Consider the following 27,673-nt stretch of genomic DNA (forward strand, 5'->3'; position numbering starts at 1 on the left):
GATTTTATTTTTTTTAAAAACAGACAGCTGCCATAAATCTCAATGTTCTTATGCTAAAGCAATCTTTTCGAGGCGAAAGCAATTCGAGAATGTAAAGTGTAGCGGCGTAATATGCAAAACATACCTCAAAGATTTGTTAAGTCATTTAAAAATGCTACTATAAATATATATTTTTAACGTTGTTCCAGCCTAAAAAAAATTGTTGGAACCTATTTGTTTTTCGCACGTTCACTAACGAACTACCGTTACACAAAAGTTTAGCGAATTTTAATCGACAGGAAAAATCGAAAAGTTATTTCTGAAAAGTTAGCCGCTATAAAAGGGTTTTAGATTTCATTGTTTCATGGATCAGGTGACAGGCGTGAGTTTGGCATATCCAGATATACGAAACCTTTTATTCGAATCCGTAAATAGATTTTCAGGGCCTAGTATATAAGTTATCGATCAAAAATGGTAAAAATAATAGAAATTAGATTCCAAAAACCAAATCAAAAAGTAAAATACTTCTCGACATATAAATACATGCTTATTTATAATATTAAGTATGGATATATTGAGACATGGTTTTTGTTACTTATACTCGGCTACTGAAATTTCGCAATAATATAGCTTGCATCATAACGACGTAAAAAGTGAATAAAAAAAACCGTAACATAAATCATGTTCTGCCGCTAAACAGCATTGTCGCAATTCTTTGTTCCGATCTGCAGGGCGTGGTTGACGGTGTAATTAGTGGCACACAGATCTAAGCACTTACTCCTCCAGTTGTTGCGTTTTTCATAGGCAATGATTTTCCACATACCATCAGGGATATCTGCTTGTTCCGCCAATTATTACAATAAAAAAAGTTAAAGATGAATTTATTATGTCCTTCAAAGAAATGTATTACAGTGTTTATTATGCGATATATGATGTACGATGTATGATATATGATGTATAACACGATATATGATTATACGATTATGAATATGATGTCAAATTTAGATGTTTGGTGCAACAAAGTAACCAATTTACGCCAACGTTAGATTACATGAAAACATACATTATTCGTCAGGAGCATATGCTAAGGCTACTGAAGGTTCTGAGACCACAGTAATTCATAGAACGTCTTACGTTTACTATCTTTTGTCCCTTCTTCTGGCTTTACACAGATCAGGAGATGTCAGGTGTATAAATAGTAATAGTTGGAAAACTATAATATATAAATATTTTTATTCTATTCCCTCCCACAGCCACAATTTCCACGGGTGAGTATTTTTATTCTGTCATGTTATGTTAGATTTATTTTATTTATGTACCAATATTATAGTCTGTGGTTGTTTGTTATGCGTTGCACTTCACCAAATACTTAGTGTATTTGGTAAAGTGCAACGGTATATCAATTATTATCTAAAACATTATCTGTAGTAAACTTTACCGCCAAGAAGTACGAAACTTCATGGACGAGAGCTGACCAAATGATCGTGCTAAATTTGACAAAGCATAGTTATTTTAGTACATCCTCCATTTTTTTAACGTTTGGCGACTCTAAACCGAGGTCAATGTCAGACATACCGCCTAGTATTGTATTAATAAAAACCGTTATTAATGAAAGGCAGCTTCTTCTTATAGCTATCGATATTTTAGATTTACTGTAAGATATTTCAATGTCCGTCCAAGTAGTTATCTTATTAAATACCGTAATATGACCATTTAGATTTTTATCAGTGATCGCATTATTACCTTTGTCCAATTTGAAAAGTTATTTTGGAAACTTGACCTATAGAAGCGAACAGATGTCTGTATGTACCCTGTAACTAAATAGTGATGGCCTATCTGTATATATGTCTGCCCGCTAATTTATGCAATAATAAAAATCAAGATTATTTGCTATTAAATAATTATAAACAAAGCAAATAATACAATAAGTAATTATAAAATTTATTCTCGTAACAATTGGTTAGGCAATTATTTTTTTTTAACAGAAAATGCCAGTAAAACAATTTATAGTTTCTAATGTTTAGATATTAACCGCAATGCATACAATTTAAAATTTAAAATACTCTGACTTTCAATACATATATTATTCTACTAGTCGAGCCCTATCATTTGGTACACATATTGAGGGAGTTAAGATGAAAAATGTATTTCGCCATTTTGTGGTTGCGGCCATCTTGGATTTGAAATTGTCACAGTGTATAATATGTTACTAGTCAAGCCCTTTAATTTACCCATATTCTGGGAATTGTGAAAAAATATGTAGGTAATCCTATGTAATAAAAAATCATTGATCAATAAAAATCCTATGAACTGAAATTGATTTTCATCAAACATAGCTAAGAAAATTACTCCAAACAAATCCTTTCAGGCAAAAAAAAATCAAAATAGGGTTATCATTCATTTTAATACTTAAAACGCACGTAACTTAGAAAAGTTAAAGGTGCCTGCTGGGACTAGAACTCGGTCCCCGAAAGTGAAGCCGAAGTTCTACTATAAGTAAAGTTTTTAAACTATGTAAAGTAAAAAACAAATCTGTTTACCTTTAAATTCTAGTCATGGGCCTAAAAATTGTCACGTTCCGCGGAAATTTCGTCATCTGGTATTCCTAGTCATATGGCAATTACCAACTGAAACTGCCTGTCATGAATTGATAAAAACCATCAAAAGGACCGCCTCAGTAAGCGAAACTCGTGCGTATTTTAATACTCGTATAATGGAGATGATAATACCGAGGGCTTATGTAGACGGGCGACATTGGGAATTTAACTGTCTATCTTCCGTTTAAACCTTGATCGAGAGTCAACATCAAGTATTAAATTGAAAATTACATTATAATAAAGTTTTAATACTCGTATGTTGTCGCGGACTTTATTTTAGAACTTATAAAGGGGGGCGACTTTGTGATACATGATTTTATCAAAACTTGAACCGCTTACACGGCGCACGGAGCGGAAGCTGTCAAAAGAAAAAAAAAACCCTGGTTTTGAAACATTCTTCATAGGTGCTATGCTTCTGTTGGTCTTAGCATGATGATATATAGTCTATAGCCTTTCTTGATAAATGGGCTATGCAACACTGAAATAATTTTTCAAATCGGACTAGTATTTCTTGAGATCATCGCGTTCAAGTAAACAAACAAAATCTTCAGCTTTACATATAAGTATTAGATTGTCGTTTGGCCAAGATCGGTTTAGCTATGAAGCCGAGCATAAGTATAAAAGGCTATTTGTAAATCCCCTCGAAACCCGGATTACATAGTATCCTACGTCCATCTCTAGCTGGAAAGCTTTAATTATGTGTGTCAAAATGCATCACGATCGGTGCAGGGGATGACCCGAACAAATAGACAAACAGATACAATTACGCCTTTCTACGGATTGTATCTTAACAACTTAACTTTGGAGTAATATCTGTGGAATGTCGTTGTCGATGAAATCTTTAAAACGACAGAATGTGATTTCGGTTACAGTCTACAGGGTGCCTAGTGTGAGATTTGCTTAACGTTTACTTAATCGACCGCGTGAAATTTTATTATGATGCTATTATATGGCATCAAATTAAGATCGCCATATAATTATAATACTTACTGTGGTGTATATTTTACGTATAAATATCGCGACCCTCAAGTATATTTTTCCATTTGAACAAGGTAACGCTTCCGGGGATACGGTCGCACTGTGATTGTTTTTATGGGTTCTTTGTTCAGAGAACCTACGAACTTAAGTGGCCTTAAGTATAAAGGATTACTTAGATCCAAAATAGATGGATTAAGGCCCTTTTCGCGGAAATAAAAGTCTTTAACTATCGTATTAGGTAAATTCAAATTATCTTGTACATCAACCCGGTTACCGGCCACTATCAGGCACGGGTCTCCTCCCACAATGAGAAGGGGTTATGGCCGTCGTCCACCACGCTGGCTCAGTGCCAGTACGGTGGACTTCACATACCTTTGAGAACATTATGGAGAACTCTCGGGTATGCATTTTATTCAGGTATTTATTTCCTCACGATGTTTCCCTTACCGATGAAGCAAGTGATATTTTTATTTCTTAAAACGCACATAACTTAAAAAAGTTAGAGGTGTGTGCTGGGATTCGAACTCGCCCCCCGCAAGTGAACTCAAGGTCCTACCCACTGTGCTATCACCGCTTATTTAACTTGTACACCGTAATTGACATATTATCCATCCAAAGGCTCTTTTCTTTGATAGTTTAATAGTCAAGCAACAGCTCGGGGATTCCCCTGTCCGTGTAACTATTTATGGGGATTAATTTCCTTTTAAGAGACAGTTGAGTATCAAACTTAATTCGAAACAGTAAACGTATTAGACTTATTTTGCTAGAGGCCCATACAAATAGATGGTGGTATCCTGGCATTTTAAAGAAAACGTAAATGTTAGTGATGAAAATGAGACTGAGGGCGAGATTGCCTCCCACGTATGGCCCTGCGGCTCTGTGTCTAAGTCTGCACGACAGACTGACGTAGGGAAAAATACGTAATAATAAACAATGAATGCCACTTTTATAAGTGAAACTGACATTAAGGCCATAATTTTGGGGAATTAGTTAAGTGGGAGGAAGATTTTAAATAGACAAAGAATATGATAAGCTAATACAATATTTTTACCAAAACAAACTAACTTTTAAAGTACCTATTCTACTATAAAGTTATCTCTAATTCAATCGAAATCCATTGAAGTAAAGGCAACATGTAAAAAAATATTTCACAGTACGCCTACAAATATTTTGAGTACGTATTTATGTTTATATGTTTGTGTAATAAACTTTAATATATACACGCATTAGCGCGTTTCTCATTCTCTCATATATTTAACACATCTCTCACAGCAGCCTCCCTACTTCTTTGCTTCCCCAGTATGTGAGAGAAGTGAACCGTCGCTACAATGAAAATACTGTGGTAATAAAAGCGCGAAGAGCGCTTTAAATTCTCTGACCGTTTTAGTATTGTTGCTATCGGTAATATTATTAACATACAAATTGAATAACGCTTATGGTTTCAATGCACCGAGCCATATTCATAGTATTTATTCTAGTTCAATCGCGTATGTGTCGCCTGTCGCATCGCAGCCTAATGTAGCCTTGGCCTACGAATACGCAGAACGAACGACAAACGAATATACAGATAGTCCTTAGCCTTAGTGCTCCAAAGCAATCGAGGAGTCGTTGTCGAGAATGGAAATAAAAACACAGACGAAATCTTATGAAGATTTCAATAAAGCTCAAATTTGCTCATTTGTAACCCAAAAATTCGACATATAGGATTTGCGATTCTAAAACGAGTTTTATTAGGTCCATTTTACTTTGACAATAAAAAGATAGATACGCGAAAACGACTCGAAACGACTCACGAGCAAATCATGTACTAAGGCTACTCTTGTTTAAACGCCACGCACGCAACTCAGTTCTAAAAATGTAATAATTTATATCATTTGCGTGCTTCGATAATAGTCAAGACCACATTATTTTTATGACACTACAAATTAGCCTATAAACTGCAATCTCACCAGGTGGTGAGCGATGATGCAGTCTAAGATGTTAGCATGCTAACCCCGACCCCCACACCTCTAATGGGTTTCTACGCGACATCACACGTCTTCATCGTCAGGGTAGTAACTAGCGACGGCTAGAGCCTCCCACTAGATCAAACCAGAGAAAATTCAGAAATTATAAATTCCCACACTTTATGAAGAAGAAAATCTAGTCTTTACTAATCTCTGCTAAGACCATTGTTCCTGAATACTATAACCCTGTGTTGTTCAGGAACTGAGGAAGTATAGATAAAGGCGATAACGATAAATTGGCGTTGCTATCGACGACGTAGCGTCGTTTCAGCTGACTGATTTCCATTTAAACTCGCTTAATGTTAACTATTCACGCTTCCTTAGATGAATAGTTCCCAAGCTTGACCAGCCATACGATTGATTTCGATTTCAACTCGCTTAGTATGAACTATTCCGGTTTCTTTTAGGTGAATAGTTCCAAAGCTCGACCAACCTTACCCTTACTTTATATACTTACCCTTCATACTACCCTTTATTGGAAAACAAATTATTAGCGCAGGCGGGCAATGCATCGAGTGTTTGGGTAGAATAGCGGATGTAAGTTTGTGTAGGAAAAAAATCACAGATGCGGGGTTATCACTAGTTCTTTATCACTATCAAAATAAATATTTAAAAAGTATTTTATGTATGTATAAATACATGCTCACGTTATATTTAAACGTCCACCGTAGTTTTTGAGAGGGATATCCCGGGCATATATATATTACCTTTGAGGCTTTGGAGATCGAAACGGGGGGAGATAATAATTTCTAAATAATATTCCTTCCCTCAAGTAGTCCAAAGCATATTACGCTTGGGACTATGTGACTATTGCGGCGTCGGCTGAGGCTTTAATTTTCGCCACGCCCGCCAGCATAACAAAAAATATGTTTACAGAAATAAATTAAAAATCATTCATTTGGCCAAAATAAAATAAGACATAATATTCACGTACCTACTAGACGTAAGTAAAAAATATTTTAAGTGTGTGTGTGTGTGAAGGTGACATGTTTGTGTATAAAGGCGAGAGATTCACCAAAAACTTGTGAATTTTCCGTATCCCCTACCCTCTGGCTCTATCTCTCCTACCTTGGTTATTTTGCTCTCATCTCAGACTGCACGATTTACACGTGTAATAGGCATTCCAAATATAGAACATAGTTTCTAGGGTGGCCTTTTTTGTTCGAGTACAGAAAAGGCTGAGTGGCTCCGATGAAGCACAGACCTATGACGCAACATGCAAGTTATGCATATCTTGCCATCGCTCTGAGCTTTGGCACAGTGGTTAGTTCGATTATAAATCACTAGTTCCCGGATCCGATTCCTGCCTGGTGCCCAAAACTAAAAAAAAAATCCAGCATCCAGCATTGACACAGCCTTAATTAGTGTCACCGTAATTCTAGAAGTTTTTCAGTTCCTTCTATAACACAGGTGAGACGGGATTTTTTCACAAGCCATCCGCATAGGGTGAAACAGGGGTGAAAGCTCGTTATCTAAAGAGCTAATTTGAATATAACTTTGAAATAATTTCGCAGACGCTCCCAGTCTTTGGAAGTTCAATAAACTGAAAAGTACTTACACGTTTATATTTAAATTGATGGAGCTTTCGTAATGTTCTCCGCAAAAGGTAAAATGTTATGTCGTTCCCAAAATGGAAAGCTTTAAACCTTACTTTTAGAAGCCCATCGTAAAACCTGTAAACGTGTAAAAGAACTGCGAGGCTTTGTTAAAAAATTGACTCATATACCAACGACAAAGACCTAGTTTTGCTTTCCCATTTATAATTTGTACACAACACAAAGTCCTAGACTGCTCTACGGACCTTGGTTTTCCCCACCGCTTATGATACGTTCAAATCTTCTAGATAAGCGTACACAACCTGTGATTGGATGATCACACCATTAAGCGTGATTGCAGCTAGTCTATAAATATAAAAAATAAATAAACTGTACCTGCATATTTTACATTTGTTAATAAAGCCAATCACTCAAATATTTAAGGACCTTCAAAAATTACCCTTATAGGTTATTTAAAAGGACTTAGCCATATTAGGTAGATATATCTCCCTTCCCCAGTCTACCCCACATATTTTGCGAGCATCTGGTCTGTAAAATGAACAAAGAAATTCGCGGCACTCTATGTTCGCATTGCGATTTCTGAAGTGACTATTATGTCCACCTGGGTTACACATTTGTAATTTACTTTGAAAAGATCGATTCTGAATAATTAAAACAAAAATTATCGGCTAGTACTCGTATAGCGTAATCTTTAAATTTTCTTTTATGCTATTGTTGCGTATATTATTGTTTTTGAGCTTGTGTATTTAAAAATGTGTGCATGCAGTTTAAAAAAGTGCGGTCGAACTGAAAACAGCCATTTTTGTAACTTTTCACGAATCTCAATACCAGGAGTGTAGAAATAGGAAGAGATTGCGCATGTAAAAGAATGGCTGATTCTTTAGCTGATGTTTATTATAGCGACTTAGTTTGGAATAATATGAGAAGTTTATGGCCTACCTAATTTTGAGTAGAAAAAATATCGCCTATAAACAAAGCGACATTTCGTAAGAAATGCAATCCACAGTGCCACCCTATGTCCATCAACCTGAGCGTATGTTTTAAGCCTCGTAAGCCTGTAATTACACCTGAAATCACGCCCTTCAAACAGTAAATCCCTTTTCAATTGTAAATCGGTAAGTCCATAGAATTTTGTATCATGGACGGAATCATAACGTTTGTTCTACCATACTAAACTCCAGCGTTTAAAATTCAAAGCGGTCTCGCCGGGTAATTTTATATAACACGAGCTGTTACCCGCGACTTCGTCTGCGTCTGATTTTGTTTTTATCGTATTCAGTGTCGCTAAGCCTTAAATGAGTACATGTGACTGTCAATTAATTATAGACAAATAATTTGCAATAAAATAAAATTGCGACTATAATTAAATATCTAAGCTATCCTATCTCTTAAGTTGGACCAGACTGCTCACGGTGTGCCAATTTAATTTAAAATCGGTTAAGTAGTTTAGGAGTCCATTGCGGACAAACATCGTGACAGGAGATTTATATATATTAAGATTGAAATCCGATTGCTAATTCAAAGGAAAACTTTGACGCTAGCCACTGAAACACGAAAAACCATTTACACTTTAACGGACCCATTTAACACGCACTTTTTATTGCCAGATACGAATTTAACGGTCAATTAAAAATTCCCCAACCACGATAGGGCCAGTAAAAATAACGAGGAGCTTTCCTTAAAAAAATATTAAGTCCGTTCCGGTTGAGGAGTCAGGTACCTACGCAATTTTATAACTTCACCTCATTTAATGTTAATTTATAAATAAAGCTTAGTATGTTGTAAAAGTTTTGGTTTTCCGTGCAATAAGATAGCTCCGTTTCCGTTCATAGCTTACACATAACGTATACTAATGTCTATACTTTATAGAAATGAATATTATAAAATCTGAACTGAAATATGTCATACCGATTTTCCAAAAAAGCTTAAAGACGTTTTTTAAATTTATATTTGTAATAAAAGTAGAAAAAATCTCCATACAAACTATAATTCCACGTTTCACACTTAATTATGGATTAAAAAAAATCCCTTTCATATCATATAGAATGTTTTAATTTATTATAAAAGTGACATAGTGACGAACAAGAAGAAGAAGAAGGTGTTAATTTTTTTATAAAAGGAGGAGAATAGGTAGAGCAACAATATAAACTCGTATGATACTAGAATGACACTCAAAAGTGTTCGTGTGATTATTCGTACCATTTTAGTTTTTCTATCTTTAAACTCTACAAACCTAAATAAATTTGATATTATTAATCAATAAATATACTACGATAATACACATATCACCATCTAGCCCTAAAGTATCCTATAGGTACTTAGATGAGTGATGAATGTTTTTTAATGTAGTTATACAGATAAACAACCGGACATTGAAAACCATGTCCACTACAACCATCACTCAAAAATTTTTTCAGAGCTACGGACTCAGAAAGCAGCGCCTAAGAAATCCAAATGTGTTTTAATCTTTAGCGAGTAAAACTGACAGAATGTGATGTGCAAATATCTTTCAGTCTTTAGCGGGTTGGACTGTAAATTGTAATCCCGAAACTCATTTACCTTCGTATGGATTAAGTTAGGGAATCGTAGATTAGATTAAAAAATCGAAACTAATAAGTATTTAAAAAAACCGAATGTTAATTTAGAATTGGGTAAGTGTTAATCTGTAAGTGAGCGGTGATAGCATAGTGGGCAAGGCTTCAGATTTCCTTTCGGGGGCACCGTACTATCCCGGCACGCACCTCTTGCTTTCAGAGTTTTATTATGAAAACTAAGCTTAATTTTCTATACTCCGCGAAAAGCAGGAAAATCTGTATGGTGTAATTATAATTTCTTCCACTTTGATAGTCCATACCAAACCAATCTTCGGCAATGTAGTATTTAGGTATGTTTGCCCCGACACTGGAGCATCCTGAGGGATAGTGTGATTTTTTTAAAGAAAAGTTAAAGAAATCATAATATATTAATAATTATTTTTAATAATTATTTTTTTATTTCTTATAGAAAAATGTATACAGCAGGAATCTTCTTTTGAACACAGTGATGCTCTATTGATATTTAATATACTTTTTAAGTTTCTTACTGCTGCGGGGCCCTATGAACTAACCCTTCATATACGCTTTGAGTGTGTAGTGCTGTTGTGTTATGAAATCAAAATCTCCTCAGGAGGGCGTGTGATGAGTCATAAATTAAACCATACAGATTCTCCTGCTTTTCGCGCAGGATAGCAAATTAAGCTTAATTTTCATAATACATCATGGAATTCCGAAAACGCCTGCTTCTTTCGAATATTTTCTGAGTTTTGCGTGTTTTTGATTTAATCTATAAAATATCACATGCCTTCATGGTGAAGGAAACCTTCATACCTGAGAGTTCCCCTCAATGTTCGCAAGGGCGTGTGAAGAATACTTTTCCTCACTTGGTCAGCGCGGTGGACTATTGCCTTAACCCCTCTCATTCTGATAGAAAACCCTTGCTCTATAGCGGGCCGTTAATGGGTTGATATGATGATGATGGTGAATGTAAATATAAAATCGGGTACTGTGTAAGTAACATTTGCGGATGGGTATATTTATAAAATGCTCAATCAATTGAATCGAAATAGATACGATCTGAATCTGCTCCGGGAACTGGGTCACGGTACATACCTAATCTAAACTTATTTTGGTATATCAGACACAATAATATGTTTTTCGTCTTCATCAGCAATATGCAGTATTTTATTTCAGTAGTAGAAGAGCTTTTTGTGACAGAGCTCGGTCGGGAAATTACTACCGCCACGCTTATTTTGCGGTCTGCTTGACCCGTTAATCTATTGATAAACAAAAACATTTTTATGGCTTCATTCATAAGGATCAAAATTGCAAGTTTCAAAGCTGCCTGTCCGCGGCTTAGCTCGTCAACAATTATCAATTTTCCCTCGGGAATTTCTTAATGAATCGTAATAAAAGGTAGCCTATGTTCTTTTCCATGTCAAAAGCTACATGCATGCCAAATTTCATCGAAATCCGATAAGCTTTTTTGCGTGATTGAGCAACAAACATCCACACTTTCACATTTATAATATTAGTTGGATTATTTTGTAAAACTTATACTTTATCATTATAGTCTTAGTATTTGTGTGATCTAAGTCTGTATATCGAACGCACAGCTCCTCTCTGTTCCTTATATAAATATGAGTATAGGTATAGTTTCGACAGACAAGAGACTTAGACTGTAAAACACATTATTTCCCATTCCTCAGTATTCCGTAGCGAAAGTTACCCAACTTTCGCTACAAAAGCAAAAAATAAGGAAAATCTTTCCGGCCATGAGCGTTATAAGATTTTTTCCGGCCGATGGGACTAGTCTCTAAGCTATTCCATGAAATTAAAAGAATTCCTTCTTCCAATTATGCGGATTCATTACTTAATGTTTACAAGTTGATTTTTTCTTTAGTTGTATCGTTAAAGTAGAATTAGAGACGAAAAAGTGAAACGTTAATCCTTCGGATTTTTTATCAAACATTTCGTAAGAAATACCAGTCACCCCGTCGGTCTACTTGTAGGAACGTCCAACTACAAATCACGTGTGTTGTGTTACTTAGTCAGATCAAAAATTTGATTGGATTTTCTGTGAAATAGTTCTTAATGTCAACCTAATAAGAAAATCGGCATTTTTTACCCCCCGTGCTTTAGCGAGCACGTTAAATCGTCGTTCCCGGTTTAAAGTAGCCCTGCGCAGTTTTAGGACAATAATTGGCTGACTATGGTCGTAATTAAAATACAATATTTAAACGTGAGAAAACTAAATTAATATAAAAAACCACTTACCAAAAACGTAAATATTTAATCATATAATTTTGAAAATTAAACTTAATTTGCTATACTGCGCGAAAAGTTAGCTTTTCGCGGAGTATAGCAAATAAAGCTTCATTTTCATAATATATCATGGAATTCCGCAAAGTAACGCCTGCTTCTATCCAATATTTAATCAGTGATTGAGTTGGAACAAAACGCATCTACCCAGCAGTATGTACAGAATAATTAAATTTTAAGCTGGACATCCACTATTCTTTCTACTTTCAGTACTAACTGCACTATGAACAAACAGTTCTTGGGCAGTTTCTGTAGCCTCTATTTTTCACTAAGAAGGAGCACAGAGCACTTCAAGTTCATGGACCGTTATTGCATCGGTATCATCATCCCAAGTAGCAAAAGCACACATACAACCTCTGAACAACGAAGAACCTCGATCCTCGTCGGCAAAGACGAGGCTCTGGATTTGACGACACCCAGACGTGTTTCCTATCTACGACTTCACGACCTGAAGTCTCAGTTCAATAACCATACCTTATAGTTCAATTGAGAGACTAGATCTCAAACACAGACGTAGCTTTGCGCTAACCCTAGCTCCGGCGACTCTTTTTCTTAGGTTAATGCTCTTGGATACCTTTTTAACGGACAAGCGAGGAGACGTTAGACATTAGACTTTTATCGGCTAAAACCCTACGGTGTTCCTAATTACGGTGTTCCATTAGTATAACATTTATACGCTTCTAATCGAATGAAGGTTTCGACTATCGACAATAATCTGTGGAATTGATGCACCTTGTTTAAAACCAATTTGTCTACACGTCTACGGGCTATTGGTAAAATAAAAAAACAGGATTACAGAATTTGTGACCGTAAAACGTGTTCCATTAGATCGATTTTACTTTGGCATTACAATATTTTGTTACTCAAAAACGACTCCACGATAGCGAGCAAATCTTATAACAAGCTTCCGTAAAAGCTTTCGCTCACAAGCGCAACTCAGCCGGAGGAAAACCCAACATGACGCTGGTCGACCATGCTAGAGTAAGCAGTTTCAAGCAACCCGAACTAAGCTACCGGATTGTGTACACTGTGGACTCTCAGCTTTACCAGACGAGTCTCCTGTTACACGGCACAGGAGAATTGGGTACTAATAGAGCTTGAATACTAATTAATGTCTGACAAAGGCGCCTTTGTTGCTCACACTGCAGCAATGATCACAGACAACCTACCGATGCATTCCTAAAGCGGTTTACGTGAATTAATTCGCTTCAGTAGTTTCATTAATGGTTATATTCCGATTTCTGAGGTCGTTGGTATACTCATATAACAAAATATTTTTAAATTATTTTTTATCCAAAGAATTACCCAATACTTCTACTAAAGTGCGGTCAATTTATCCGCGGACCAAATATGAATAAACAAATGACAGGTCATAAATATTTTAGATTAGGTTAAGTTAGGTAATTTTAGTATAAGAGTCTGACCTGACCTTTGCACCTCCCCGTGGTTCGAATGTGGATTTCCCCATGAAAACAAAAGGTCATTTAAGTATTATAGTAAAAACTGAGTAAACAACATATTTTCTGTTAATAACGGCCCAGTGGCGCAGTGGGCAGCGACCCTGCTTTCTGAGTCCAAGGTCGTGAGTTCGATTCCTACAACTGGAAAATGTTTGTGTGATGAACATGAATGTTTTTCAGTGTCTGGGTGTTTATCTGTATATTATAAGTATTTATGTGTATTATATTCAAAAAAAAATACTTACTTACTACTATACTTACTAATTACTTTGGGGCTAGATGGCGATGTATTTATTGTCGTAGTATATTTATTTATTTAATTATTTACAGAACATAAAATTTAATATTTATTTGTTTTTTTCAGAATACTAAAATGCTGCTTATATTATCACTTCACTAATGAACATGCTGACATTTGTTTATTTATTTAGATTTCACGCCACGCTAAAATATACGGTTCATGATCGGTTCATCATCACTTTACGGCACGTACTTAGACCGTAGTACACCAAGCTGGCCAAGTGTCGATTGATAGATTTCACACGTTTTTGAGAACCCTATGGCTTGCTGGCTTCCTTACTCTGTTTTCCTTCACTGAGAAGGTGGAATAGTGATAGAACTAGCGAATGTTCATGCAAGCGAAGTCGCGGGCAATTCTAGGATTGAATACAAAGTAATGGAAGGTTTCGAGTAACATTTTAATCAACCAAATACACTTTTTTGTGCATGTAAGTTTGTGCAATCATTCGTACTGACATATTACTTTACAAAGGGAATGTACAGTCAGCGTCAAAATCTATGGGCGTACTGGTTTTGTAATCGAAAATAATCTTATATCGCGCTATAGTTACTAATTCATCTACATTTCTTTCAGCGTTATGCGTATCCCAAATACATATATGTATTAAAGATAATAGAATATCTATGATTTAAATTAATTAAATAACTATTCTAACATATCCTAAATTTCATAACAACGGCTTTTTTTTATAAATAAACATGAAGGTTTAAATATCATGGTTCACTTGTCCCGATAACTAGAGCTTTTCGGAAACGTACAGTAGGACCTTTTTCGTTTAAAATGTGACCTATTTGAAATTGAATTTGAATTTAAACAACAAAATAGCCTTGTATAATATGTACCAACATAATTTTAACTGTGACTGTACTTTTATTTTTAGCCAGCAAAATACGAAGCCGAGACGGTTATCTAATTTACGATTGGTAGGTAGATATAATTCACATTTCCGTTTGATCATTCGGCTTTTCGACTTCAAATGAAGGAATAGATTTCCAATTCATATGCTTACTATTAACTGTAATGAAACTTGTTAATGCAGTAGTATCAAATCAGAAATGAGGAGTTAAGGAGGAGAACTAGATTTACCGACATAGCATAGCGAGTCGCGAAACTAAAGTGGCAATTGGCAGGGCACGTAGCTTGGAGACCCGATGGACGTTGGGATCTTAAGGTGCTGGAATGGCGACCCCGCACCGGTTAAGGTGGATTGGGGAACTCCCTACAAAAGTCCTATGTCCAGAAGTGGACGTCCATTGGTTGAAATGATGATGACTGAAAGTTTCGTTAAGCTTACTTAGACCACTTGGAATGGAAGTTATTTAATAATTAATTATCCAGTATACGAGTAAACCCGTGCTAGCGACTGCGATTCGCTTTTAACGCAGTTAAATAGAGAAAAACAGTCAAGAGCACTTGAAGTTTGATTAAAGGCATCCGATTTCGAGTTAAGTGCTTTTAGACCAGAATACTTTATGCCTATCTGGTGCTAGAAATATCTAGTTGATATCTAAGTAGGACTATAAAACTGTAGGTTTATACAGTTTTATAAGAAGTAACAATTAGAAAGCATTAATTATTTTGCATAGTTAACTACTAGTTTGTTTTTGTTTTTAAAGCATCCAGTAAACAGTTTATTGGAGAAATGTTTTGCAGTAACAGCAGCAAAGAATAGTCGATTGCGATTGGGTAAGCAACGTTAACTGGAGTCAGTAAATGGGTACCCAGTTTGGGGGTTTGAAGGACAGTTTAGTGTACCGACATCGGTTTCAACTTTTATAACTAACAACGAATAGTGACCGTTAAATTTAGAGATGAACTAAAATACGTATTCAGTATGCATTCAATTTAGGCGGAGTACTAAAGATATTTTGTTGCTATGTATTATGTATTGTATGTGGAAAAGTCGGGTGTAGTTTTAAAAATAACTTATTCAATTAAGTGTAGCTCTAAAATAACAGTTTTGTTTAGGTTAGGTTAGGATAGCCCTTGGCGATGGAAACGGGGATACTTTCGCCGGTCGGAGATAAGTCACACCCGGTGTTCCTGGTTTGCCTACGATGGCGTTTAGGGATATTGATGTGGTCTCAGAGGAGGGTCTGCCTCGGCGTTCCCATGACCCAGCACTGGACGGGTTGGAACACCATCGTAGGGTTTTAGTAGGTTAAAGCTCGACATAACCAATGCATCGCCCCGAGGTGGTATCCATGAGGAATTCCGAACAAAAAAACAAATGTTAGGTAGCCCTTGAATTTTTAAACTCAGAATAACTTCTAAATTCAAATGAAAAAGTATTTTACTCATATATAAATACCCTTGGTGATAAAACTACTTTTTTATATTTGTTTCTGCACTTTTGTACAACAGGCCTCTTACATTATTTGAAGCAAACATACATATATAAATTAGCTAGTAGATAACATTAAAACTTCCTCAAACAGAACTGATAAGAGTCGCTCAAAATGTACATTTTATTAATGTGTTAGTCTACTAATTGGTTTCCCTATAAACAAAGTCGGTGCGTTTACGAAACCGGTGTCTATCATTCATCGCGCACGCACAGAGAACGCTATTGGCGGCTCCATATGTTCTGCTGAGTTCAAGCATCCACAGATGTGCCAACAAGTTACCCGTCGACGTATAATTTCAGAAGCGGTGGTAGCCTAGTAGTAAGAACTTCGGCTTCACTTTCGGGCTTATTTATCTAAGTTATGTGTCTATTATGCAATTCAAATATCACTCTCTTCAACGGTGAAAGAAAACATCGTAAGGAAAGTTGCATGCCTGAGAGTTCTCCATAATGTTCTAAAAGGCGTGTGAAGTCCAGCAATCCGCACTAGGCCAGCGTGGTAGACTACGGCCTAAACTTTTGTTGCATTCTGAGAGGAGACCACCCTATAGTGGGCGTAATGATGTCCGGCTTCTTAGGCTTAGGTTTAAAAAAAAAAAACTTTTAGAGATAAGGCCGCCTTTGCACCCTTACTGAAGGTACTGTTTGTGTTTTCTTGTATTGTTTGATTGTTGTTTGTTTCAATACACAACGTACAATTTATCTGCATAGTAACAACACCTTTTATTTTTTCTGCATATTCCTTATCAGTATGTATAATTTATACAAACATAGATACTAAAATCTCTTTGAACTCTACTCTTAATGGTAGGTATGTGTTACCTGAGAAGTGTGTTTACAAAACTAGTCGCTGGTATTTGCTTACAGAACTATAAGTAGAATTTTTTTCACACGTGGCTTTTGAGACGTTCTGTCAGTAAATAATCATATCCTACCCTATCCTACTAATATTATAAATGCGAAAGTATATATGAATGGATTGATGGAGGTCTGTTACTCTTCCAGGCAAGAACCTCTCCACACATGAGAGTACATTGAAAGTCGCGCGCATCCGCTAGTAATCTATACTTATCTTACTACTATTATATATAAAGCTTAGCAATCTATGTTTGTAACTCAATCATATAAGTAACTAGCTTCTGCGCGCGACTTCGTCTGCGTTGACTTCAGAATTGGATTTAAAGCTTCTCTCGTTAACAAACTTTAATCCTACCACGCGAACTATTTGAGAAATCGGTATAGAAAGTTCAGGTCCTTTTCCATAGCATACCGAACTAAAATGTTGTCTGCGAACTAAAATGTTGTCTGCCCGTGCCTTAAACAATTTTCAATTTTCCCTGGGGAATTACTTAAGGTATCGAGATAAAAGGTAGCCTATGCCCTTTTCCATATCATAAGCTACATACAAGCCGAATTTCATCCAAATCCGTTCAGTCGTTTTTGCGTGATCGAGACATCCAAACTTTCACATTTTTAATATTAGTATCACATATTTAACCATTGACAACTAGAGCGGTTCTTTCAAGATTTGTGAATAAACCGTAATCAACGCGGACAAAGTCGCGTGCATAGTAGATAGTAGATAGTAGATCACGCCAGAACGCATTTGTTTGTGTTATTCTCATTTAAACACGTAAAACATTGTGTTTTGTGTAATAATAATTCTAACTAGACAAATTTATTTTATATTAATCTTATATTGGAAACACGATTAAGTATGTTTAAAGGACGCTAAACTGTCGTTTAAGTCGTTTTACGTTGGTACCTACATGCTATTGGAGTGTTACTATTTATAATTTAACGGTTTCGGTGAGTAAATATAGAGTTCACTCGAGCACAAATATGTTATTACGTATAATTCATTCACTGTAACATCCGTTTTTTGGCATAACAATGACGCGAGTTCGTCCGAAAGACTATTGATCAATCGGTTAATTTGAAGATGACGTAATCATGTAACATCATTTTAAACCCAATCTGATTCGTGGAAACACATCTTTAACTATCCTACGCCTAAGGATGCCCTGCAGAACTTTATCGTTATATTTAAGAATATGGTTGCAATATCTCAAATTATAGTAGTAGTTTGAGATATCGCAACCATATTCTTGAAATTTTATTAATGTATTGAGGATCTATACGTACCTGATTCATAAATAATGAATAGTCGTAAGTATGGAATATGGATGGATGTTTGTTACTCAATGATGCCAAGACGGCTGAACAGATCCAGATGAAATCAAGCACACCGATAGATAAACTATAGTCTGGAATTGATAAGCTACCGGTTTATCCCGGCATAATATATAAAGGGATAAATTTGGTTTTGTTTTTGTTTCTCGCAGAGCATCTGTTGCTCTGTCAAAATATCGTATCTTTTTTGTAGGTAGGTATATAGTGGTAGTTAAGGGGTTTGAGACTGAGATTAACATAGGAATACACAACATAGTTACATCTACGCGAATGAAGTCACGGGCAACGAATAAAAGAATTAAAAATCCTTATGTCTACCCAATACTCGGGCAAAAACAAGAGCTACACGCTTCCTCGGAAGGAACTAATACCATTACCATTATTTAGTATTACCATTTTCCGTAATAAAATGGTAATACAGAAGCCGGAAGGGCATTCAAGACATTGCAGTAAGTACAAGAAAACAGAAAAAGAAGCGCGTCGTACTCGTCAATGCGATAAAACCTACGTCGCAATGCAGGCATAGAATTAAGAACATACAGCACCCTCATTCAGTCATTATTGCATGAAGTGCATTGTGTCCAAAAACGCCCCGCGCACGTCTGACTTGTGTAAGTCAGATTTATACTTAATCATCAATCAAGTCTAATCTTAACAATTATTCATTGTCAACATCACCTGAGGATGCTCCGGTTTCGGAGCGAAACGTGCGTAGAGGGTACATTGCCGAGGATGTTTGGTGTGGAGTAGGTATACGGATTGAAGTAATTATAAATTTCACCATATAGATTCTCCTGCTGTTTGCGGAGTATAGCAAATTAAGCTTAATTTACAATGGTAAACGCAAGTTGGTAGACCCACAATTTTCTTTGGGTAGACCCTATAAAATGCGGCTTTGCAACTTTTAATGAGTCGCTGAACCGAGAGCACGAGACGGTGTCAGTTACACCGTCTCGTGCTCTCGGCAGCACGTACGAAAGACGCTATTTTCAGCTGTGAAATTAAATTGAACTAAATATACCCTGTTAGGGTAGTGCTGTCCTTTTAACACTGTAATTATGTACTGGAAAAGGATAGCGCTATTTTAAGGCTTAAATTAAATGTGTGTGTAAATGTACGCCGTGTGGTGACGGCGGATCAAAATACATTTGTCACCACCACTTCTCTTCCCGCGAGTGTCGTACGAGGCGACTTAGGGAATATATCGTAGAACAGGCGGCGGCATGCTCTGTGCTACTACTACCAAATGACCAATCCAGCGCGGGAGCTTGCCCACAAGCTCTCCGTTTGTGAGAGGCCTTTAGTGGACTGTAAGGCTGTACAACATAATTGGCATATCGAACAACTTTTACTGTAAAGTACATTTGTAATTCATCAATCATCAATAGCCTATAACAGTCCACAGCTGGACTAAAGGCCCCTCCCGTTATAAATTGTACGTAAAATTACTAAATATGGTATCTTCCTACTTACAGATGTGCCAATTCGTGAGCGATGACAAATGCGCTGGTCAGGCCTTCGTCTCTATCAATGGCAGCGGATCTTGTTCTGGTACAGACTCCCCCGACCGGGGCGAATCCAGAGGGCCCGCCGAGCGGTGCCCGCGTCAACCACACGGTTGCGTCCCACCCGGTGCTATCTGGACATAAAAGTTGGTAATTTATCGCTAAAGAACTGATAAAAAATGTTAGTTGTTCTCTTTTAGAAAAAGATCAGCATGGAGATTGAGTAATCGGAAATACTGGAGCTTTCGGAGTTTTTAGTTCGATCAGGGTAGAGCATGATATTCTTGTCATTCGGATTTGCTTACTTTATAATGCTTGCAGAAGCAGCTGGTTTTTTAGTTAATAATAATAATAATAATAAATTTTATTTCATTAACAATTACATTCATATCTTAATTATTACGCTGAGATCTCATTTTAAGCATATAATATACTTGTACCAGGAGGTCTCGCTCTTCTCTAACAAAATAACTGTATATTATTCATATTTTTTTTCGTGCTTCCATACAAACATGTGGAGTGTGTGTGTGTGTGGGTGTGAGTGGGAGTGTGTGGGTGTGTGTGTGATGGTGTTTGTGAGTGTATGCTTATGTATTAATTTATAAAATTGGCTTATTATTTATTTATTAATTTAGTTGTTCTCCTCATTCAAAAAACAAACACATGATCTCACATAACTTAGAATATATTTATTATTCGCTTTACTTGATTATCATCTCATCTCTTTTCGTTGTTAATTTTGTATTGTTGGCATAAATATTATTTCGCATGGTTACCTTCTAGTTAAACGATTAAATAAACAAATTCCTAAAAATTGTTAATCCAAGAGAGGCTACTACTTAGGCAGCAAACAAATATTAGCTTGGTAGGTCTAAGCTTTAAATCCCTCTTCCATATGAAAGAAGATACGTAGCTTTGAGATGATAATGACTACATACCTATATGTTTTCTTGTATACGTAAGCTCTCCACGTTGCCGTCCTAAGCAGGTATAGAGGTAAGCCAATCTCTTTACTTTGGCATGGTAAAATATCTTTAACGGAAAAGCTTTAAAATGTTTAAACATAAAAATACAAATAAATCATGCTAATTATACGTCAGACGAGACAAAATACTCTCTTGCTTGTTAGCGGGAAACCTACGAATCACATTAACCGGATGCCCAGTGATTTAGGTTATTCCTAGAAAAAAAAAACGTTTCACAGCGCTTATGTGATGTTTAACGACGTTAGACGCAGTCTGAAGTTACGACACCGAATTCCCTCCTATCCCCTTTAAAAGATCACTTTTAGTGATAAGGCCGCCTTTGCACCCTAGCACTAAATACTATTACTGTTTTCCTAGTATTTTTCCTTTTGTGTTGTGTTGCAATAAAGTTTTTCTATTCTATTCTATATCCATACGAAAGATGAAATATATGATAATAAGAACACCAAATATCACACCCTGTGGCAAGAGCTATAGACTAGTTACATTTTATGAGTTGCCTAGTAAAAAGCGATTGGTGACAGGTAAATGTATAGTAATCTTCGTTGATTAGGCGTTAGTGAACACGGGCATAAAAAAGGTTTCATAACTAATAGTGGAGATTTCTTAACATCATGGTAGTTTGATAAGATAAGATATTAAGGTTACCTTTAGATTAAAGTTTATTTGTTCTTAAACTAGTAGGCCCTAAATTTGACATGTTTATTTAGGTCACATAGAGGCATTTTATTGCTCTTCAAAAATTAGGCATGCATTCCACATGACCAAAAAGGATGTATCATCATCATTATAAATCTATAACCGGGGCACTACAGTGCACGTAATAAAGTGCCGTGTGATGACGGTAGATCAGATTACAGTTGTCACCACCCCTCCGTCGGGTATCAAGTCAAGTCAAGTCAAAAATATCTTTATTCAAGTAGGCCCATAGGTGGCACTTTTGATGCGCACTTAAGAATTACACGGTAGTGAGATGATGGCGATAACCACATTCGTAAACTTAAAACTAAAGCTACGAGGGTTCCAAACGCGTCCTGGTCTAAGAAGAAGCCCACAACAAACTTAGCCGGGTGTTTTTTTTTATCACCATCTCACAATGTCATTTAAAATTATTAGAAGAGCAACCTGGTTAGAGCAATAATTCACACCCAAGCTTTTTTATCGATTACGTAGTCATTTATACTATAATAAGACTTTTCTATAAGCTTACGTTTAATACAAACTTTGAACTTTTTAAGAGACATCTCCATCGTCAGAGGCGACTACGGGAAAATAACGGAGCACGAATAGCAGCGTCCTCTATGCTAAAACTACCATCTGCGATCACTAACCTGTCTGCCCAGCATGGTGATAATGCAAAAGGGTCTTTTTGAGATGACTGTTTTAAGCTATTGATGATGATGACAAGGCCCGGGTCTTCTCTGAGTATGAGAGGGATAAGGTTGTAGTTTACCACGCTGGCCAAGTGCGGATTACTGGACTTCACACGTCTTTTAGAACATTATGGAGAACTCTCAGGCATGCAACTTTCCTTACGATGTTTTATTTCACCGTTGAACCGATTGATATTTCAATTGCTTAATATACACATAACTTAGATAAATAAGCCCGAAAGTGAAGCCAAAGCTCTTACTACTAGGCTACCTTCTGAAATTATACGTCGACGGGTAGACTTCACACGCCTTTGAGAATATTATGGAGAACTCTCAGGCGTGCAGGTTTCCTCACGATGTTTTCCTTCACCGTAAAAGCAAGTGATATTTAATAGTATGTATCAAAGAAAAACGCACATAACTTTGAAAACTTAGAGATGCGTGGAGGGGATCGAACTCTGACCCCCAAAATGGAGGCCATATCCCTAACAACTAGGCAATTACCGCTTAGTAAGAACAGATAGCTATATTTTTATTATATCGATGACAAGGCAAGTCTAGGTCAAGCCAAGGCCTATTGCTTGTTCAATGATGTGCGAAATATGAAGCCTAATGCGATCTTCAACCACACAAACTTATGCCCTAAACGATAATCTTTATTAAAATTCCACTAATCTTTAATAGAAGTGCGTTAACCTGAAAAGGATATGACATTTTCAATAAATTGCCGCACAGATAAGAGATGGGTTCAATAACCATACCTCTTGTCGGTTTTACCGTGGCGTAGTACCGGTACGCTATAGCCTCAGGCCAAGACTGCTATAGTTTAAAAAGTAAAGAAAATTTAGATTTACGTGTTATTCTTAACTTTTTAAACTAAACGAATAAGATCATTGACTAACTGATTTATTATCGGACAGATCAAACAACTGGACGACTAGGGCTGAAATTTGTATACAGTCAGCTTTTATACGTAAAATAAAAGATAAAAGAAAAACATTAAAAGTTTCTCTCTTAAGCTTTCTTGTTTTTCTTCAATTAGGAGGATTCAATTCTGAACATGCTACTCTCATCGGAGCTACTTAAAATATCTTCGTTACTGCCTACACTTGATGGACACTTTATAGATATCATTTATATCTGGCATCTTTAGATAAAGGAAGCGCCAAAACAGTGTTACGGACACCCAGTTCCTACAAATTAAATTTTAAGTGAACCCTAAGCTAGAATCTTTCTAATTTGTTTCGGACACATTCCACCAAAATAGGATAAACAGCCTCGATAGCTTTGCACTTACAAGCTACAACTACATAACACAAGCTACGCTTACTTTGGGGCTAGATGGCGATGTGTATTGTCGTAGTATATTTATTTATTTATTTAACGTGAGAGAAGTCACGGGTAAAATTAGTATTCAATAAAGTCTTGGTTATAAAATCCTAAATAATTTAAAACTATTAGCATCTTGTTACGATATTAATATTTCATGAAACAATTAATACTAAGCACTTTATACCTCGGTTGAAAATAATAAACTTTTGTCTGTATTTGAAAAAGTGCTTTTAATAAAACATTTCGATTCAACATCTTCATTCGAGATAAATCTGTAGCAAATGTATACAAACTGAATAAAGGTTCACTCTGAGTGCGAAAGTATATAAAATTCTACTTTTCTATATAAATAAATAATTCATATACTACGACAACGCACACATCGCCATCTAGCCCCAAAGTAAGCGTAGCTTGTGTTATGGGTACTGAGATGACTGATGTATATTTTTTTGAATAATATACATAAATACTTATAATATACATATAAACACCCAGACACTGAAAAACATTCATGCTCATCACACAAACGTTTTCCAGCTGTGTGAATCGAAACCCACGGCGTTTTACTTAGAAAGCAGGGTCGCTGCAAACTGCGCCAATCGGCCGTCCAAAATATGTCTATTTAAACGGTTATTGATATTATAAATACTGTCCTTTACTGAATGACTTGGTTATCCCGGGCTAAAAAGAAGCCAGTAAATAAGAACGGTATTTTTTTAAGTTGTTTCGTTATTACGGGAAAGAAAGACAAACCAACAATCAATCATACTTTCGTATTGATAACATAAGCAGAAAACAATAATTAAATGATTGGGAAGTACTACGAAAGAGCGACGCAATCTTTTTTCTCGGTCGATCAATCAATCTCTTTGATCAATTGAATCATCCTGTATTGTGTTTATGGCAAAGATAAGAACATAATATTATTTTATCAATAAACGCGCGATACGCCCTGGCTTCGCACGGGTGCAATACTGATGTGGGGCTGTTTGGAATGATTAATATTATTAATGATTATTTATAACAGTTATCATGATTATTTTTAAACTTTTTAAAGGCACGCCATACGTCCGCAAACCACCGCGCTGCCAACCTGCGCCAGACGTTAGGCCCGATAGCGGCTCGGCCCTATCTTTGAATATCTGATATCCTCTTACATATTGATTTTAATGATATGCTGTAAAAGACATCTTTGATCGACATTAAATGCACGACCTACCTATTTAAAGAATAATACTGTATCGTTTAAAATAGTTTGGTACCTGACCCGTATTTTAAAATAAAGAAAAAAGACAAAAATGGCTACTGTGCGTCCTCCTTCCACAAAAACATGTACCATGTACCATGGATTGTTTTTTGATCTATTTAAGATATACAATTTTATACATTGATTCAATATGTCTTGAAGTTTTAGCCAGCGTTTGCAATGTAAGCGCACAAAAAGCGCAGTTTTGATGCGACATCATAAAATTAAGTTTTTTTTTAATTTCCGGGCTTTTGCTTCTTTAATACTACACGTAAACCTTTCTCTTGAATCACTCTATCTATTGCTGAAGCAGCATTAAAACTCGTTGCGTAGTTTAAAAGATCTAAGCGTACCAAGGGCGCGAGCGATTGTTTTTTATACTATGAGTACAGATGTAAAGCATAAAAAAGTTTCAACGACTATGATATCATATTAACTGTAGTATAATTGATACTTTGAGTGATTCGTTGTTTCGTGGAACTGTCTTTATTGGATATGTTTATCTCCTGAGTGATTTGAGAAGCATCTGCGAATTAAACATAGATAAAACTAATAACTAATTAGGATAGAAAAAATAAATAACTTTCAAAATAGTGTACTTTATTCTACTAGTCAGCCCTTACATTTGATACTCATACTGAGGGAGTTGTGAAAATAAACCGATTTGTTACCGATTTTCATCAGATGTAGCTAAGCATACTCCCGACTTTTCACCTTTGAAACGAAACAACAAAATCAAAATCGGTCCATCCGTTCGGGAAATAGGATGCCACACAACACAAACACAAGTCGTTTTTGCGTTGGGGGTTACAAAATTAATGTTTATATTTGAACTGCTTCCTTGAATAACGACAAGTATAAGGACAAGGTTGCTTAAGATCATCTAAATGAACGTTATAAGGTGAATTGTTGATGTTGGAAAAGAGCAACTTCTGAGCTTTTCGCTGGCTTTTTCTCGGTAGAATCTGCTTCTCGAGCTCGGGGTAGAGTCTCTCTGACAGACATGGCGCATCAAAATATATTTTAAGGAGTAAGCCTGCTTGAAAAAAAAAATAATTAGATATATTATTACATAGATATTATTATTACCTAAATAGGGTGAACAATAAACGATAAATAATAAAAATGCTGCTGCAAAACGCCCCTATAGATTTAGTATCGAAAAATAATATAATCCTTGTTACAAACAATACCGTTGCTTTGATTCTTCGTGTAAGACGAAAAAACACACTAACAAACATACAAAATAGTATTAGTATCTATGGATAATTAACTTAAAAAAACTAATAACTCGTACCTGTTGGTAATTTCATCAGGTGTCGGTAATTCCATTTGTTCACTGCTTCCAAAGATTTCTTTACATTCCCATACTTTATAACAGGATCTTTCTCTTCGTACATGAATAGCTTGTTGATAACGAGCGTCATGTTCGAACCCAGGGACTGGTCGTTGAAGATAGCACTGACCTTAAAAAATTACAACAATGTCTGAATAACCTAACGCACAATTGTCATTAATTGTATACAAGTTATAATTTCGACGTGGGAAAGCATAATTGTTGCAAGTATTTAATATTAAAAATATAACATTATCAACTTTAGAAGTGACTTATCTAAATGTTCTTTTTGATTTATTTCATTGAACCTTGGGGAAAGAAGAAGTAGAAGCTTTCTCATTTCAGGCTTTGTGAATAATTTTTGATACCATTTTCTTTCCGAACCTAATCGAAATCATTTTCGGTATTTAGCATACTTACAACAATAATGCTTTCTCACGTAGGTATGATGAAAGTTTCTTAAATCTTAAATTTGTGTACTTACGATGTTCATTATAGCTAAGATGTAATGTTTCACTCGCTCTCGACCGTGGAACTTCAGCATCGTATGATCAGCAACTATAGCTAATTCGAGCCACAATCCTTTCGCGCCTGCAACAATAAACACAATAATGTCGAAACCATTTAACTTTTCATGGATAACACTGCACTGGCACACACCTGAAACTGGTCTTGTGTAAGTCCGGAGTCCATTTCTGTGGTACTCGATATCTGAATGGTCGGTGTGTCGCGGGCGAACATGTATCGCTGGCATCACCTCGTCTTCATCGAAGTCAATGTCAAAGTCATTGACCATGTCACCGGTTAGGTTGTACGCTATCGGTTGCTCCGCCTGCAGCACATCCCGCCTTCGCAACACATGACCACCATCCGGCTTCGTCGGCTGCAGAACGAAATCCTCTCCGCCAACTTGGAGTAACCCGTAAAGCTGTCCCTCGCATTCCGTCACCGTCACTGTAGACTCTTCTTCGTAAAGCACACGTCCTTTGTAGAACTGGCACTGGTTGTAGTAGGGTGAGCGTATAGCGCGGTTTTCTTGCAGCTCCAAATGCCACCCGAGGATGTGAAGGTGGTGTATTGTATTTCGCGCGTGTCGGGGCACGCGGGAGTGTGAGATCGGGACTAGAAGAGGCTGTTGGGGTGGCCTCCACGCGTCCACTGCGAAAGCAGCGAAGAGCGTAGTTGCCCACAGCCAGCGCGCCATCGTCCGCGCGCCGCCGCGGGCAGCGCCTCTCTGCCTGCCGGCGTACGCCATGCGCTCACGCATCTACGCAAGTATACATTCGCGCGGCACGGAAGGTAAACGACTCCGCACTTAGATTGCATTGAGCGAGCGCCATGCGTCACTAGTAAACAAAGGGCGACGATTGCCTTATTCGCGACATGCCCATGCGTAATTAGATGTTTTATGTCCCCGGTTGGGCATACGCATGGCATACGGGTCTTGGTGATTGCATAATGTGGCGTTCAAATACCAGATAAAGTTATATATTTTTCTATTTTAAGATACGAGTAATTTTAACCAACCTTCGAAAGAGGTAGAGGATAATTATTTCAACACGTGGATATGTCTCTTAGAAGCTTTTATTTAGTTCCCGGTGTCTGTCTGTTTACTACCTAAC

At 36.5% G+C, this 27,673-nt stretch overlaps 1 protein-coding gene across 1 annotated transcript in view; it reads right to left on the minus strand.

The window, feature by feature from the left end:
* Positions 1–27,345, minus strand: part of LOC120626264 (A disintegrin and metalloproteinase with thrombospondin motifs 3-like) — a 70,335-nt gene extending 42,990 nt beyond the window's left edge. The window contains exons 1-4 of the mRNA XM_039893700.1: positions 26,712–27,345; positions 26,536–26,642; positions 26,013–26,181; positions 19,747–19,912 (exon numbers count right to left, since the gene is read on the minus strand). Coding sequence (XP_039749634.1) covers positions 19,747–19,912; positions 26,013–26,181; positions 26,536–26,642; positions 26,712–27,318 — 1,049 coding nt within the window. The 5' untranslated portion in view covers positions 27,319–27,345. The remainder of the gene's footprint in view (positions 1–19,746; positions 19,913–26,012; positions 26,182–26,535; positions 26,643–26,711) is intronic.
* Between the last annotated feature and the right edge of the window lie 328 nt (positions 27,346–27,673).

Source organism: Pararge aegeria, chromosome 9, assembly GCF_905163445.1.
Source record: "Pararge aegeria chromosome 9, ilParAegt1.1, whole genome shotgun sequence".
Classification (NCBI taxonomy): Eukaryota; Metazoa; Arthropoda; class Insecta; order Lepidoptera; family Nymphalidae; genus Pararge; species Pararge aegeria.